This window comes from Otolemur garnettii, unplaced genomic scaffold (genome assembly GCF_000181295.1).
Source record: "Otolemur garnettii isolate 467f Iridium unplaced genomic scaffold, OtoGar3 scaffold00013, whole genome shotgun sequence".
Lineage (NCBI taxonomy): Eukaryota > Metazoa > Chordata > Mammalia > Primates > Galagidae > Otolemur > Otolemur garnettii.
In genome coordinates this window covers 31,689,124-31,705,803 of record NW_003852408.1, presented here as the reverse complement: position 1 = coordinate 31,705,803, position 16,680 = coordinate 31,689,124, and the positions used below count along the sequence as shown (strand labels likewise).

The 16,680-nt window shown below is 37.4% G+C and overlaps 1 protein-coding gene across 3 annotated transcripts in view; it reads right to left on the bottom strand.

Annotated features, from left to right (window-relative positions):
- SATB2 (SATB homeobox 2) overlaps window positions 1–16,680 on the bottom strand; it is a 193,098-nt gene that overhangs the window by 151,648 nt on the left and 24,770 nt on the right. For all 3 annotated transcript variants that reach the window (XM_012802151.1, XM_003785049.2, XM_012802152.1), the window contains one exon: window positions 4,098–4,274. In XM_012802151.1, coding sequence (XP_012657605.1) covers window positions 4,098–4,274 — 177 coding nt within the window. The remainder of the gene's footprint in view (window positions 1–4,097; window positions 4,275–16,680) is intronic.

The window sequence follows — 16,680 nt, the reverse complement described above, 5'->3', positions numbered from 1 at the left end:
TGGGTTCAAACCTGGCCCTGGCCAAACTGCAACAAAAAATAGTCAGGTGTTGTTGTGGTGGACACCTGTAGTCCCAGCTACTTGGGAAGCTGAGGCAGGAGAATGGCCTAAGCCCTGGAGTTGGAGGTTGCTGTGAGCTGTGACTCTACAGCACTCTACCAAGGGCAATAAAGTGAGACTCTGTCTCTATAAAAAAAAACAACAACAACAACAAACCTTTCACCTCCCCATTTAAAATAAAATAAAATGATTGCATAAATGTTAAGTATTTCAACATCAAAAAGAAATAATGATGATTAATACACCTCTTTTTGAACCCGTAATTTTGACTTTAAAAATACTCAGTCAGAAAGGATTATTTGTTTACTTTTTGCTAAGCATGTTAGTTTTTAAATAAAATTGTCTGGTCAAAAATAAATTTCAAAACTTATTTTAAAATCTACAGGAAGCAAGAACGAGATAAAGTATACACTTACTAAGTCAAATATGCCCAGTGAGGCATCACCTCGCCACCACGGCTGTTCCCAAAGTCTACCATCAAGTGGCAAGTATGAGTCACTCCTTAACCAGCAGGCTACAAAATTCTGGATGGTGTGGAGAGTTCTGTGGCTATTCCCAAAAGCCTTATGAGGAGGGATGGAAAGGAAGGGCTGGGATTAAGCTGGGGGATCAGAAAACTCTGATGCTCCTAGAGTAGCAGCAATATCCTGGGATAAGAATCCTCTTCCAAAAGATTCAAAAACTTAATACAGAGACACATAGTCACAGTCCATTATACAATGGAAAATGTGTTTGCAGTTCATTAGACCTTAGTCTACCTATTTAGAGAGGCAAAAGACCTACTGGCCTTCAGTTTTAGCATATACAGATCTGATGAATCCTGCATCTCATGTTCTTGAGAATCACAGTGATATGTATGTTGAGAAATGCAGGGTATTGATGAGCTAGCCATACAATTTCCATAGTTTACGACAGTACCTCATATCCTTAGTCTCTCTTAGGTCCCAAAATCTGGCCTTCATATACTCAAATACAAGTTACTATCAACACTGGGAGAAAAATCCCTAAAGCTCCATTTTAGCAAGATTCCTATCATTGTCTAGAAGCAAATACTCTTTCTTAATAAAAATCTCTTCAGCTCACCTGAAGGAAAAGAACCTGACTCATTTATAGCTTTCATATGAAAGCTATAACCCAATTGTAGCCCAAGAATATGGGGAAGAGAGGGAGGGGAGGGGAGAGGGAGGGTGATTGGTGGGACCACACCTATGGTTCATCTTACAAGGGTACATGTGAATCTTTCTAAATGTAGAATATAAATGTCTTAACACAATAACTAAGAAAATGACATGAAGGCTATGTTAACTAGTTTGATGAAAATATTTGAGATTGTATATAGAACCAGCACACTGTACCCCATGACTGCATTAATGTACACAGCTATGATTTAATAAAATAAAATAAAATTTTGTAATGAATATTTTGTAAATAAAGGTACATTTAGCTACAAAAAAAAAAAAAAGAATCTGACTATACTATGTTCATAAGAGCATAGGTCTACTGCTTTGTCATCAGGACCTGGGCACCATTCCAAAATAATAACATTGCTAATGTATTTTCTGTTTTACAGGCAATCTGAAATATTCTTCCAACTCAATTACTGAAACTCTTTTCTGGTCATGTCAAAAGAAAAAAAAATCATCTTTCAAGAGCCTCAATTTTTTAAATAGGCTCAACAACCCACTATCATTGCAGTGTAGTTCTGCTCAACTTCTTCAGTATAAGAAAAAGAGATTCAAGAACACTGCGGTTTCTCTGCTGCAGATGGATTTGCTAGTAGGTACCCAATGGTTCGCCTATATTGAGGGAATTACATAAACATTAAATAAACAACAGGACAAAAAAGAAAACTACACACATAAAACCTCATGCCTTGGATCATCAAAAAGTCATATTGGGTTCTACCTTTTTTTCAGTCTTTCTCTCACTCTGCTATTTGTCTAGCACGTGAATGAACTGTCTTATCTGTTTGGTCTACGACGAACATGCAGGAAACTGCACACTTTTCATGATCTGAATCACAACAAATATCTAATACGGTCATTTCAAAATAAACAATTCTAAGATTTTCCATTTCCCCAAAACAGAGATCAGCAGCCTAATTTAAAATAAAATAAACAGTTGTGAGATTATAGTTCAAGACCTTGTGATAAAACCTTTACTTAAAATAAAGTACATCTGTGATCTAGAGAACCTTCAGAATATGGATATAACTTATCAAAAGTATAATATTTAACATTTTTAAGCTTAATTGTTAAAATGTTCAGAAAGAAAACAAATTCTCCCCTGTATAATCCTTTACTGCAGATGATATTTATTGCTTATACAGCTCATGCAGTGAGGAAAACTCTCAGCCCACATCCCTGAAAGGAATAGTGCAAATATGCTCCCTAGTGCAAATTTCCTGAGAGCCCCTTCCCTCAGCATGTGCCAAGAATCAAATCTTGGCCACTTAGTGCTCTGTGTTCCACATGTGAGCTCACAACGCGTTGAGCAGCCGTGCTAACTGAGATGGATAGCCCTGTCAAATAGGACGCTGGCACACCAGGATGCAAGCAGTGGGATACAATGACCTTTACATTCAGAGAAAAATATCCCTAAAATGGCATGAAAAGTTTATGGGGGGAAAGGAGGAGGGATTCTTTTATTTCAGTTAGGTACATAGCATGAAATAAAAGCAATGGTGCCCGCTAAGCAATTTGCTCAGGATCAAATCCTGAATCCCTCAACATAAGAAGAAAAGTCGTCAGAGAAAGGAAATGAACCATCTTTTATCATGCTGCTTTGAAAAGCATCAGACTCTACAATTCAGCTGTATCACTGTACCCAGACTGGCCACACGCTAGGATTCAGACTACACTCAGACTCACAATAACTCACAGGATGCTACCGTTCTGGGAAAAAAAATTCTTGACCCCTGGTTTCAAATGAGTTGCTTCATGGTAGAACTAAGGTATAATTTGAATACTAAAAAAAAATAGGATTTTTTTTTTAAGTGATGATCTATTTACAGAATCAGATTCAAGAGCTTGGGAATTTAAATCCCACGTCCTTGATCACCGTATTCCTAACTTTGTATAAATGTGTAATCCCTCCCAGTGTCCTTATCAAAACAAATGAGGCTCTAACTGATAGTTCTTATGAATGATATGAAGAAACACAAAAAAAGAGCAAAACTCCTTGACGTGTACACACATGTTCACTAAAGAAAGTAATATAGGAAATTAATATATAAAATAACAGAAGCTACATATTTTTCTCCTTTAGTTATAACCATAATCATAAACGATATAATTCAGTTATTTTAGCTGAAAAACAAGGATAATAATTCCACTGTATCAAAAAATATTTTCTCATTATTCAGGGTTTAGAAGGTATTTTTGTTACCCGTTTTGTTAATTCTTTGGCATGAAAGAACAACGAGCTAGCTTTAGAATGAAACAACAGAAAAGCTCACAATGGGCTCCCCAGTGTTGTATAAAACACACTGAAATAATGATGGAATTTTAATATTTAATTAAATAAGTAAAGGGAATTGATCACAAAGACACTGCAGTATTTTTTTATTGAATGGGCCACATTAAAGTATAAACCAGTTTTCCAAAATACAAAAGAATAAGATGTATCTTATTTCTTTCTATTTAAACTAACACAAAGTGCAGAAGTCATAGGCCCATAGCAATATGCACATTTAGAAAACTGAATGCTTTATACAGTGTGTACTAAAGTTTGGATAAGTTAGGAGTCAAATATCTCAGCACTGGCCCTGAGAACACTACTTTAGTGATTTAGACAAATTAACAACCTATGATGATCACTTTGAAATGCAAGGTGGTTTTGTGGCCCTACAGATGCTAGTCCAATGCTTGCCAAAACAAAAAGAAAATAAGATTCTCCATAAGAAACATTCTGCTGCTCACAATTTGGGAAAGATGCTAAACCTGAAAATTGCCTTTCAACCCCAGTTTGGAAACATGCTCTTCCTTGTATCATGACACACAGGAGATTCAGGGAGGAGAAGGGAGATGGATTAATACCTTGGGCTTGAGCTGCAGAGCTGTGGGAATACCCCAGGGCCAGAAGAGCTGTCTCCACCAGCTGGCTAAAAAGCACATCTTTTCGCACCAGGACGAACTCAGCATGTTCTTCTCTGTTGTCATATTCAAGAGAGCCATCCAACTGCTCTACCACGCAAAAGACAGGAATCATCAAACCTGGAGGGACAAAATTCAAGAGCAAAACACAAACATTACAAGGTAAATCTCAATCACCATGATGGGAAAGGAAGAGACAGTTATAAAAGTCACTCATCTGTGATCGGCAGTGGTTTACATTAACAAGCCTCTTCGTTAGATGGGCCTAATGGAAAGCTGTGGGGTTTTCTCCCTTTATTATTACAGACTCATCAAGGGCTCTGGCAGAAGCCCCCAGATTCCAGCTATTAAAAAGTAGAGCACACCAACTAGAGATACCCTGGTACATAGGTGAGGTGACAGTGACCTTAAAAACCCGTGAATCTTTAAGCTGTAGTTTTATCATTAACTATTAATCAGCACTAGCATTTTCAGATCAGCTTTTTTCTAAAAATATATTTCGATGCTTCCAGGCATAATATACCTAGGAAGGAAGCATGTTTAATTTCAGGACCTAAGCAGTTATGTGAATATGTACAAAGAAGTCAGTAGGAATTTAAAAGAAGTCCCTCTTGTTAAGTTATTGTTTTGTTTTTCTAATCCTAATAGAGGTCACAAACTGGCTTGAAAATGACCCAGTCATGAAAGTTTTAATTTACATTTAATTTATATCAAAATATACATCCAAATATAAAACTTTGTTTGAAATTATTAGTTTATTCATTAACATCAGTTATTGCTGGGGAAAGAAAGATTATCTTTTCTAGTGTTTTCAGAGAAAAGAAGTATACTACCCTAACGAATAAAGCAAATTAGTCTAGTTAAAAATCTGTTGAAATATTTCTCTGCTTTGTATTAAAGTGTGAAAAGCTAAAAAATGTTTAATTTACCAAAGATTTTTTAAACTGTTTTTTTTTTAATTTTTAAAAAGTCATACAGGCACATAATCTAAACATAGCCAAGGCAGAAGAAGATCAAAGTTTTACCAACGCACAACTAATAAACATGGACCCTGTCCCACGTAATTCACAAATTAGTATGTTATGGAATAAGGATCTGCTCTGGGTCTTCTTTATGTAAGAAAAATCAAGTGTTATGAAGTATGGGTGGGCAGGGGGAGGCAGAAGTTAGATGATACACATGGTAAAGGTACTTCACAACAAAAATAAGGCCTCTAAGTAGAAGTGACTATACAGGAGTATGGCCCCTGACACACAGAATGCCTCAGAGTTTTTCCAGAAGCCCCTCCCTGTTGCCAGGACCCTAGAAGCTTCCTGACTCACTCTGTTCTAGAAAGCAGAGAGTGGGAACAAACTACTGGGCCATAGATTTATATTTTTGTTCTAAAGATAATACAATGGTACAACTGGTTCCCATGTACTAATTATTATTATTAAAGATAATAAGTATTAGGTGTAATTATTAAATATAATCATTATTAACAATAATAATACTCATTAAGAATTGTTATCATTAAAGATCATGGTAATTATTATTAAGACTGCACAACAGTCTAGCAAGTCAAACCATATCATATCTGGGACAATGACTAACTCAACATTCACTCCTGAGAATGACATTATTATCTATAGCAAATACACTGCCCATGATCAAGATTTACAAAAAAATCTATGAGATGAGGGTAGAACAGATCAAATTTTTCCACAAAATAAGGATTTGGCTCAGCCACACAATGCCTTATATGTCTTTAAATTATGACCATTCCTGGTATATGAAATGCTTATTTATTTGTACTTAGTTTATTTCTAAATGTATTAAAGACATATAATGAATAATATAAATTAGATTTCTTCCAAATTACCTTTGCATTCATTCATTTATCCAGCATTTATTTCCTGAACACCTACTATGTACAAGGTATCACCATGTGTGTCTCTAGGGATATAAGTGACAACATGCTTGATATGGATCCTGCCTTCAATATCGTTGAAGGCATTGTAAAATATTCCTAAGTAAGCATTTTAAAGGACCAATTCATGAGTCCTTATCAGCAGAGAATAGCCCCCATTTAGACCTTTTAACTTTTACATACTGTTATACAGTTGCACATGAACTTTATGGCCACCCTGTACAATCTTTGATCAAGGAAGCAGGTTGATTTCTACTTTTAATGATTTAAGCATATGCACACATACAGCCATGTAGTCAGTGGTGCCATAAGCTATTCACCACTAATACCCTGTGTGTACATAAGTTTCAATGCTGAAAATCTATGTGCAGTTCCTAATGTCAACATCTGAGTGTCACACATCTGGGAATCACAGATAAGACTTTAAATGAATCTAGTTGTTCCATAAGCTGTCACATATCCATTATTTAGGAACCACAAATTCTTCTCAAGTCTACAGCCAACTGAAAAAACTTAAACCCTATTAATTTTGTAAAATAGTATTAACTGTTCAATCAGTTAAATATGAAGTACAATATGAAAAGGCATGGATCTATAACATGAAGGGACTGATGTTTTCCAACTGCCAATTACTTAACTATTTCCTAAACATTTTAGTGATTAAAGCAAGCAATTGTTAGCTGACACAACAGCGTTAACTCGTTACAGTCAAAAAGCAAGCATCAAACCCTCATTGGCAGCACCTGCCTTAAATTAAAAAAAAAAAAACAACCTTTGAGGTCATTTACAAAATAAATCAATATTAATCAGGAAATGTCTGATAATTCAGGACTTGTTCTGAAACATGTTTATGTGTGTATGTATATATATGTATGTACATATACGTGTGTGAGAGAGAGAGAAACATAAAATCCTCACACACAGAAACAAATGAAGTCCTCCCAGCAATACTGATAAGCCAAGCAAGTTGAAACTTGCACGGGTGAATCAGAAAGGATGCTGTTGCCTGTGTTTCATGGATGTGAAATAATGGAGCATAACACAGTCTGTCTCAACACTTTTGTAGTGACCCACATGTATGTGTGTATGTATACATACTATGTACATGAAATACTGAAGAATATCATAAATGGGTTATATTTAACCCCTACAGAAATTTATTTTCTTTCTAGAATATGATACACCTAAACAATTACAGTTTTTATAATAAAGTGCAATTTTTACACAAGGCAGGAAAAATAGATGCAATTGCTGGTGACAATGACAAGAGAAATGAAAAATGGTAAAAAAGTACAATTGAGGTCAAATGTGGGAAGAAGAAAATTAAGGCATATATTTAAAAACCTTTAACAACAGGAAATCCCTAAGGGAAGCAAACTATAAAAAAAAAAAGTAGAAATTCATGGATGCCAAAAATGAAAGAAGAGATATTTATCCATTTAATCCACCAATCTCTCCAGCCACAAAGAGAAAAAAGAAAGAAAGATAAAAGGAAGGAAGGAGTGACAATGGATAGAAAGCTAGGGAGTGTGTTTGAAAAGCACTTCAGAAAATAAATTAAGAATCAGAAGAATTAAAAGGTAAATTCCAATAAAAGAATGACAGGGTAAAACTGAAATGAATTGGCAATAAAATTTAGAAATGGTCAAGAAGCAGCAAATAAAAAAATAAATAAATAAACTCTTGTTCCAGCCCTACATCTTGAGCTTATGGCATTAGTTTTCTTTTATGATACCACAGACCCATTTTCAGATGATCTAATAGAGACCTTTGAACCTTTTGATCATAAGCCTTGCTAAGCCTTTTACAATTGCAGGAGGTGAAGGAGAGGCACTCAGCCACAGCCATTTGCTAAAAATTAAGCGCTCCTAAAATTGGGATACACGGTGCATTCTGTTGTTAGAGACGCAAAATAAGCCTGGGACCCTCTCTACATTAGAAAAATATGTTTTCCCAATTGTCATAAGTTCTGATGTTGAAGTTGTCATTTTCAGTATGAAGTTATTTCTGAAGAACTGTGTATAATTATAGAGTTCACCACTGTTACAACCTCTGCTCACTGCAACAACCATGTGAACTGAGACAGTGGGAAGATAGTTAGTTACATGAGGTGATAAACAGACTCTCACCGGAGGCAGGAAAGCTGGTACCCTCCCTCCTTACCTATGAGCGACCTTGAGTAATTTTTCTGACCTCTCTGAAGCTCAAATTCCTCCTAGCTAAAATGCTGATAATACCTGTGTCATAGAGTTGTGAATATTAAACAGTATTATATATTTAACTTGTCAGCTCTTAAACAATGGAATCTGTTTTCCTTTTCTTAAAATAAGTATTTACTATCATTTCAAAGAGGAAAAAGCAAACCAATCATTTCTTTTTTTTCAAGGACCACAATCAATGCTCGTGATACCAAAAAAGAATTTCTTCAGAATAAAAGTGATTCAAATAATCACTAAATACCCTATCATACAAATAACAGCTTAAAATGTTCAATATACCCCACAGCAGAAAGTCAAAATGTTTAAAAGCACCATACTTCATACTCTAAAACCACCTGTCCAACACAGAAACCACTAATCCCACGTGGTGATTGAGCCCTTGAAATGTGGCTAGACTTCAACTGAGATGTGCTCGTAAATGTATAATATATACTCAGTTTTAATGACTTAATACCAAAGAAGAAATAAAAGTTAATAGATCACAAATAACTTTAAAATATTAATTGCATATAGAAATAATATTTGGGATATATTGAGTTAAATACACGTGTATTACTAAAATTAACTTCACCTTTTTGACTTTTGGTGCTACTAGAAAATTTTATCCACGGGGCTTATACTATGACTCTATCAACCAGCACTGCTCTAATTAACCTGCCAAATACCAACATATACAACGTTTTTTCTCACACAGGATAAATGCATCACATACTGATACTAGGACAACTGTGTGATTGTTGTGAGCATTTCTTGAGTGCCCTTTACTTATCTTTCCTCTATGATCCAGATCTTAGGTGACTCAAGACAGTCTCAAAGACAAGATTCTTGGTTAAATCGGAAAATCTAATGTAAGACCTTTTGGCAATTGTAGGAGCTGTTTTGTTACTAACTATATTGATCCAACTTCTTTAATAAGGGAAAGGCTTTTCCTCACTTCCCTTCATTTTAAAGAAGAGTTACAAACTTCAGGAAATGTCACAGCACTGGCTATGAAAGTGACCCGAGGAATAAGTATTCTTTAATGCTCCATATATTTAATCAACTAATGAAAGATAGTCCAGCAGCAGGGGGTAGATGACAAGAGTCAATTGTCTTCCATCAAGGTTGGGACACAAAATAAACCTCTCCTTCTCATTGCACTTCCTAGTTCACCATGTACCCTGACATGCATGCCTTCATTTTCTCCTCACATTCCCTATACAGTTAATAGTATTCTCATCTAATAATTCAAGAAACTGAAAGTATAAGTAACATGCCCCAAGAAACAGATGGCAAGAGTAGGACAGTTCAGGCTATCCAACTCCTAATGCCAAGCAGTTGCTTCCTTGGGGGTTGAAAACAATGCTTCAAAACTCAAACTCTTAGAAATCTAAGGGACATTCTACCACTTGCTACATACAATGGGTGACCTTGTTACCTAGAAGTGAATTTACTTTTGATTGCCTGGCAGGTATTAGGCACTGGGCTAGGGGTGGAGAAGGAAACAAAGACAGTACCTGCCCTTCAGTCACTCACAGGCAAAAGAAAGAAAGAAAACAGAACAAGAGATAAAGAGAAGAGAAGAGAACAAAGAAAAGAAGGGGAGGGGAGAAGGGGGGAAAGGGAGGGGAGGGGAGAAGTGCGGAAGGGAGGGGAGAAGGAGGGAAAGAACAGAGAAGCTGGCTCAAATGGATGGTTCACTTGTTAGTGTGAATGAGCATGGTCTATAGTCTCCTCCCTCCCTGTCTCCTTGGTCCACCCTCATTCCTGAAACTGCCCCCAGAATGACAGGAGCAAGTCTGAGAAGAAAGGAGGCCAGTCTTTCTCCTCCCTTTTCAAAGGCTTCTGAAGCCCATCTATTTTTTGAAGGAAGGCAGCCAGAGGGCCCACTCTCTTCCCCAGAGGTCAGTGGTATATCTGGTTTTATCAGCTCAGTGGGTCCCAGGGCAAACTGAAGATGATAAGGCTATAGGGCAGAGCTTCTTAAAACAACCTGAAGTATACAGCAACCACCACAATAAACACATAAAAGAACAAGCCTCGGGAAACACTGAAACAAATGAGTGAATAATACAGGGTCTTTCCAAGGCCTGCAGAGAGAAAGGAACAGGAATAAGGACTATCTTTCCTTATTGAAAATTTTCTAGAAAGACAATTTACTTGCTCTATTCCCTCATATATTCTCTCTCTCACACACACACAGGTGTGCACACGTTCACACACTCACACAAACATTCTGAGTCAAAGAGTAGAACAGAACTTACCGGCTTGGCACCTGTAGTACAGTGGTTACGGCATCGGCCACATACACCTATGCTAGTGGGTTCAAATCCGGCCCCAGGCCAGCTAAACAACAACAAAAAATAGCCAGACATTGTGGGGGGCGCCTGTGGTCCCAGCTACTTGGGAGGCTGAGGCTAGAAAATCCCTTAGGCCTTAAGCCCAAGAGTTTGAGGTTGCCGTGAGCTGTGATACCATGACTCTGTCTCAAAAAAAAAAAAAAAAGAAGAAGAAGAAGTAACTTACCAATACTAACCGGTAGCCCCTTCTTCCCATCCTAAAATAATGAAGGAAAGCTTGAATACCAAGGATTGCCATGAAAAACCGAAAGGAAGGGGTGTCTCTCCCCTCCCTATTGGGGTTCAAGGCAAAACTTCATAATGAAACACGTGTGCCTTACCTACTCTGCTCTTCCCAGCCCTGCTGTCTCCTGCACTGCAAACAGCCTCCTGGCCTAAGACAGCCACAGGCTCAACATTCCACTCCAACTTCCTACTCCCGCCATGGGCTGATCTCAAAAATTCCAAGGAGATTAATCAATAAAAAAGATGCTACCTTTTGCTGTTTGAATGGTTTAGTCATCCCCTTATCTGCTCAGCTACATCTTCATTGTAAAAGACACATTTTATCCCGTATGAACTTCTCATGGAAGGAATTTTAGGTAGTGTAATTAAAATCAAGTAGAAACAGAAATTTCACCAATTTTAGAGGAGAGGGCAATCATTTAGATGCAAAGGGAGTCTCACACACACACACACACACACACACATCCACAGGTCAACTAGAGGTCCTCTAGGCTCGCCAAACTGCACCAGTTTCCAGAGTTCCTCTCTGTCCTTGGCTTGTGAACTACACATTCTCTGAAGGATTAATTCACTTGTTTTTCTTGTTGAATTTTCTTAACTCTTACTGCAGAGGAAGCAAGAGCTGAGACAGGGTGGGACAGCTGCAAGTTCTGGGTCTTTCACAGGTAAAAGATCATGGAGACTTTTATACTTATGAAGAAGGCGAAACCTGCTTAATAAGTACTCCAAGCGCAAACTGAGTCACACATGCGAAGATTTGACTTCATGTCTGCAACTCAGGGTTGGGCCTCTCACTAAAGGGATGACAATAAAACCCTTCAATTGTTCTACTGTTTGATGGAGAAGGGCGGTGGGGGTAACAGGGAATATGTCAAGAAATATTTTATTCTCAGAATTCTCTTTAGTAAAACCAAAGGGGACTTTGCAGCCCCTAAGGCCACCGTTCTTCTTCTCTCCTTTTTTTTTTTTTTTTGAGGCGAGTCTCACTCTGTTACCCAGGCTAGAGTGCCATCATGGAGTCACAGCAACTTCAAACTCCTAGGTTCAAGTGATCCTCCTGCTTCAGCCTCCCAAGTAGCTGGGACTACAGGCACCCACACCAAAAGCCAGACTAATTTTTCTACTTTTAGTATAGATGAGGTCTCAGGGTCTTGGGGTCTAGAACTCCTGAGCTCAAAGAATTCTCCAGCCTAGGCCTTCCAGAGTGCTAGAATTACAAGCTCGAACCACCCAACCCCCTGAGGTCATTTCTAACTTTGGAAGATAAGTACGAAAACAAATCAAGGTGGAGGATGGGAGGGTAGACTCTGGGCCTTTTTCACTGATTGTTTTAAAGGCTCAGATTGGACCTAATGTGGTAGGGCAGAGAGCTGGGCTCTTGCCTTCCTCACTTGTGATGTTATACCTGTCCCTAAGCTGAGTGAGAACAATTCAACAAGAAATCAGTCCAAAGGCTGAATAATAAACTTGGAGGTCTCTAAGTCCCTAGAGTAACAAAATCAAAATGGCCTGACAGTTTGCAAAACAGAATTTCACATTTCATGGGCACACATAGGCATGTTGTGGCAATTTACCTAAACAAAAAAGCCTGAGCTACACATGAGTAACTGCCACAGCAAGCCTGTCCCACAGAACTAAATTCCCTGATGTCAGGAATGGCAAGCCTTCAGCTGGTGTAAATGAGAGGCCTACATTACTTCTTGAACATGGGCTGGGCTTAGAGAAGTCTTTTTCACTCTCCCTGTCTTCTCCCACCTGAGGAGCGTGACCTATCATAGCCCCAAAATAAATGCTGGTTTAGCCTAACAAAATGCTAATTCCAGCTAGACATTAATCATGGCCATTAACAGGCAATGTCAATCTGGTTTTGTCCCATTAATTCCCCAGCTGTCAAACATGTCCACATCACTTTGGCCCTACTGCACTGCATTCAGCATAAGCAGACAAGGAAATGTTTCTAGGAAATAATCTGTACACATGGATTCAGGAGCTTGCTCCATGTTGTCAGGGGAAGTTAGCCAGACATCAGAGCTGTACACCACCACTGCTGACAGAGACTATTGGTGTATCACCAGGAAGGCACCACAGTGGATGGGTGCATCAGGCAGACTGGTGTGATGCACGATGTCCTGTGCTGTACACACCCTAGAGCCTCTGGGGGGGTCTCGGGGGCAGTCGTACTCATGTCTTAGACTGAGGGACTACAGGATCTTTTTTTTAATTTAGTAACTACAGAGAGACAAAACGTTTACTGATCCTGGAATAAAAAATATTTTTTAAAAAGAAAAATATACAAGTTTAGATATTACAAAAAAGTTTAAACATTTAGCATGTTACTGGCATAATCCTTAGCTCAAACCTACATTCCTTAGGTTCTTTTCATAGTTGTTTAAAAATGTATATATATATTAACAAGTCTTGAGCCTCAATGGCATGTCAAAAATGATAGATACATCATAATTCATGAATATCAGAACTTCGGTCCTTCATTAAGCACAATTTTATTCTGGAGGTTTCCAAAAGGATAATTTTTAAAATAGTATATAAGTGCAGCTGTATTTGTCTCTCCTCCTATTTTCATTATCCTCTTTGGAAAAGCTATTTGTAACTCAGAGGCCCATGTGCCAAAAATGGGGTCAATAAAAACTATCCTTATACTAACATTTGCTTCCATCACCTTAGGTTTTGAGCTCTGCCTAAATGTTATTTCATCTAATTCAAACAACTTTAAAAAAACACCTTGATTAATTTCTCCAGTGTAGTGTTAAGGAAAGGTTAACTGAACTAAGGTTCTCTAGCCAGGAATTAATAAAGGAATCAAGCGCTCAGCTCTCAATAAGACAAGACTACCCAGATCTCTAGTGGGAATATTTCATAGCACAACCATGTTTCCTTTAGGGAGTTTAACTCACAAGAATTATTAAAAATTGAGATCAAACACTGGTGCAAAACCTCAAAGGAAATCATACTAGAGTGAAGAGATTTTTATCAAATAAAGAACTGAAAAGTAAAGTTTTCACAGCAAAAAATAAAAGGCTTTCTCCCTCACCAAAAGAAAATTCTACATTGTGTGTAGAGTTCAAACAGCAAGACATTTAAGGATACTTAATACATATGTGTAGAAATTATCACTGTGAAATGAATGCAGATTTCACAAAGCCACAAGCTTGAGCACATAGGCAGCCACCACCATTCTTTCCCAACCACTAAAAGCCACTCTCATTCTTAGATGAACAAATGCCTCCATCAAAATGCAATAGCAACCAACCCCTCGACAAGGAGGAGGAAAAGAGAATGGGAGGAGATAGAGAGCAAGAAAGTCAAAATCATAATGCATATTCTTTACTTCCCTTAGGAGAGATTGAGATCTCTGCTTTACAATATGTAGGATATTATTATTGTGACTCAGATCTAGTTAATGAAACTCAGCCTACAGACCTGGGAAACCAAGGTCTGATGGAATACTTCCCAGCCAAAATATGTCAGGTGTACGTGTACCTGTGTAATGTATAGCAATTACTTAAATCAGAGAAACAGAACAGAGAAAACTAGCATTACTTTTTTTCACTTTCTAGTTCTGACATCCTCTTTACAATTTTTATGGTTTATATAATTTCTAAAATAAAATATTAAATTTATGTTAAGAAAAACTAAAGAGCCCATTTAAGTCACTGCATAGAAATCCACAGAAAACCTTATTGTCACCCTTATTATGTTTATTCATCCAACCAAACTGGAACATTATTCCAGTTCTTACTACCTTTAAGAAGTGTTACTAAAACCTAAAGTGATGTGTGTCTCCTGAACAAAAAAGTAAAACATTTTTACCCTAAATAAAATGTAAGTAAGTCTCTACCTTCCTCAAAGCAAAAAACCACCGAAGACCACTACAGAATTTTAAATTGGGGCAATTCCAGGCTGGAACATCTCAGTCTCAGAAAGGTTTGACTTCCCTGAGATGCCCCGCATTCCTAAGCCTAACATAGTATCTCAGCCACAAAATGAAGCATATTAGTGCCGTCCCCTCCCTTGCAGGCCACAGTTTAAAAACAATTCTAATCTCACAAGCTCAACACAAATATAACAGCAAAAAGACAACTTAAATAACTCTCTTTCAAACCCCATATTAAAGGGGAAAAGGATTTCACATGGGGTTAACTTGAAGTTATAGATATATGTTTATGGGTGCAATCCAGGGCCACCAGAAACATATGAACTGCGATTTTATCTTAGCACTATCACTACCAGATCGAGATGAGGATGACAAAAGAAACATAAAAGTTTACACAAATATAAATCCATTTCTTTATTTTGTCAACAAAAGTAGAATTGACAAACATATACGTTTTCAAAGAACAAGTCTGTTTATTATGTGTGTGTGCTATATGTATACACACTGTACATGTAAGTATACGGAAGGCTGACTGTGAGAAAGACGACTTTACTAAGTCATTATATCAAAGGAAGAGGAGAGCGGTATCTTAGAAGCCTTCCTTGGTTAAATAGAACTGTCTCCTTCAAACTCGCTTTCAAGCTATACATCAATCTTCAATATAATTATGTTTGACAGAATATAAGCTCTTGGCAGTTAAAGTGTTTACAATAAATGCTTAGTTTGGGTACATGGACTGTATTTCAGCCTCACAAATATCAAACACAAGCCTACAACAGTCCCATTATAGGGCCGAGAATTATTTTGCTATAAATCTTTTTATTGGGGGGCCAAGGGAATTACTTTGCAGCTTGTTTTCCACTAAGCACTTAGAACAGTGTGAAAAGAGGTACATTTATACTCTGACCTGTGCTAATTGGAATTCTATACATTTCCATAGGAGAGGGTTCAGTATCAATCCTGAACATGCAGATCAGCCCCTACTTTTGCCATGGTGGCAAAAAAATACACATGCAACAAAATGGTTCTTATGAAAAGTTACAGCATTTTCCTACAGTCCTTTTTCTCCCCCGTCTCTTGGGCAGTAATGACCATTTGTAACAGGATTGGCAGACTTTCAATGGTAAGCTCCAGTTTGGGGGGATTTATAAGTCAGTTGTAAAAATGTGCTTAAGGCTTAAATTTGCCATATGAATGAGGCTGTTAAGTAGAGATCGTTTTGCTGAATATTACCTAGAGATTTATTTAAGAAGAGGGGGAAAAAATCAGGATCACCTATTTACCCTTCTAAAGGACCTTCACCTGGGTCTTAAGCGTGTTAATAACTTCCCATTCAGAGAACAATTTGCTCTTCTTAATACTCCCTCAATAATAAAGGGATTTGGGTGCTCTGATACCACATTCGCCAAATCCAAAGGACAAACCTGTCGGAATGGAACCCTGTAACCCGAAAGCCAGGCTTCAGGACTGCGCTGGCTTAGCCCACTCTCCTCCATCGAGGCTTCCCTGCCGGCATGCTCCTTCACTAACATTTCTTAGTGCCTTCAGTTTTCAGATCATTTCCCAACTACCATGTAAGACAATTCTTGTAATAATTCAACTTTAACATGGTATTAATATATAGAAAAGATCATTTTAAGAATCTTAGGTTGAATATATTTTCCAAAATAGTACCAGAAACTTCAGGCACTTTTACAGCTTCCTGGTGAGATTCTAATTTCGTTCAATATTATAACTGTCGGTGACAGAAATTTTGTTTGAAAAAACTGTATGTCTCTCAGTTTCTAATAAAGAAGATAACTGGTTTTTAAGTTTCAAAGGCCATGGAAAATAATTTTAGTTTTTAAAGTTACCACATGATTTTCTTGCATGGAGACAGACAAAAAAATATTTTCATTGCATTATCAGCCATACAGACTTTTCTTATTAATATCAAAAGCAA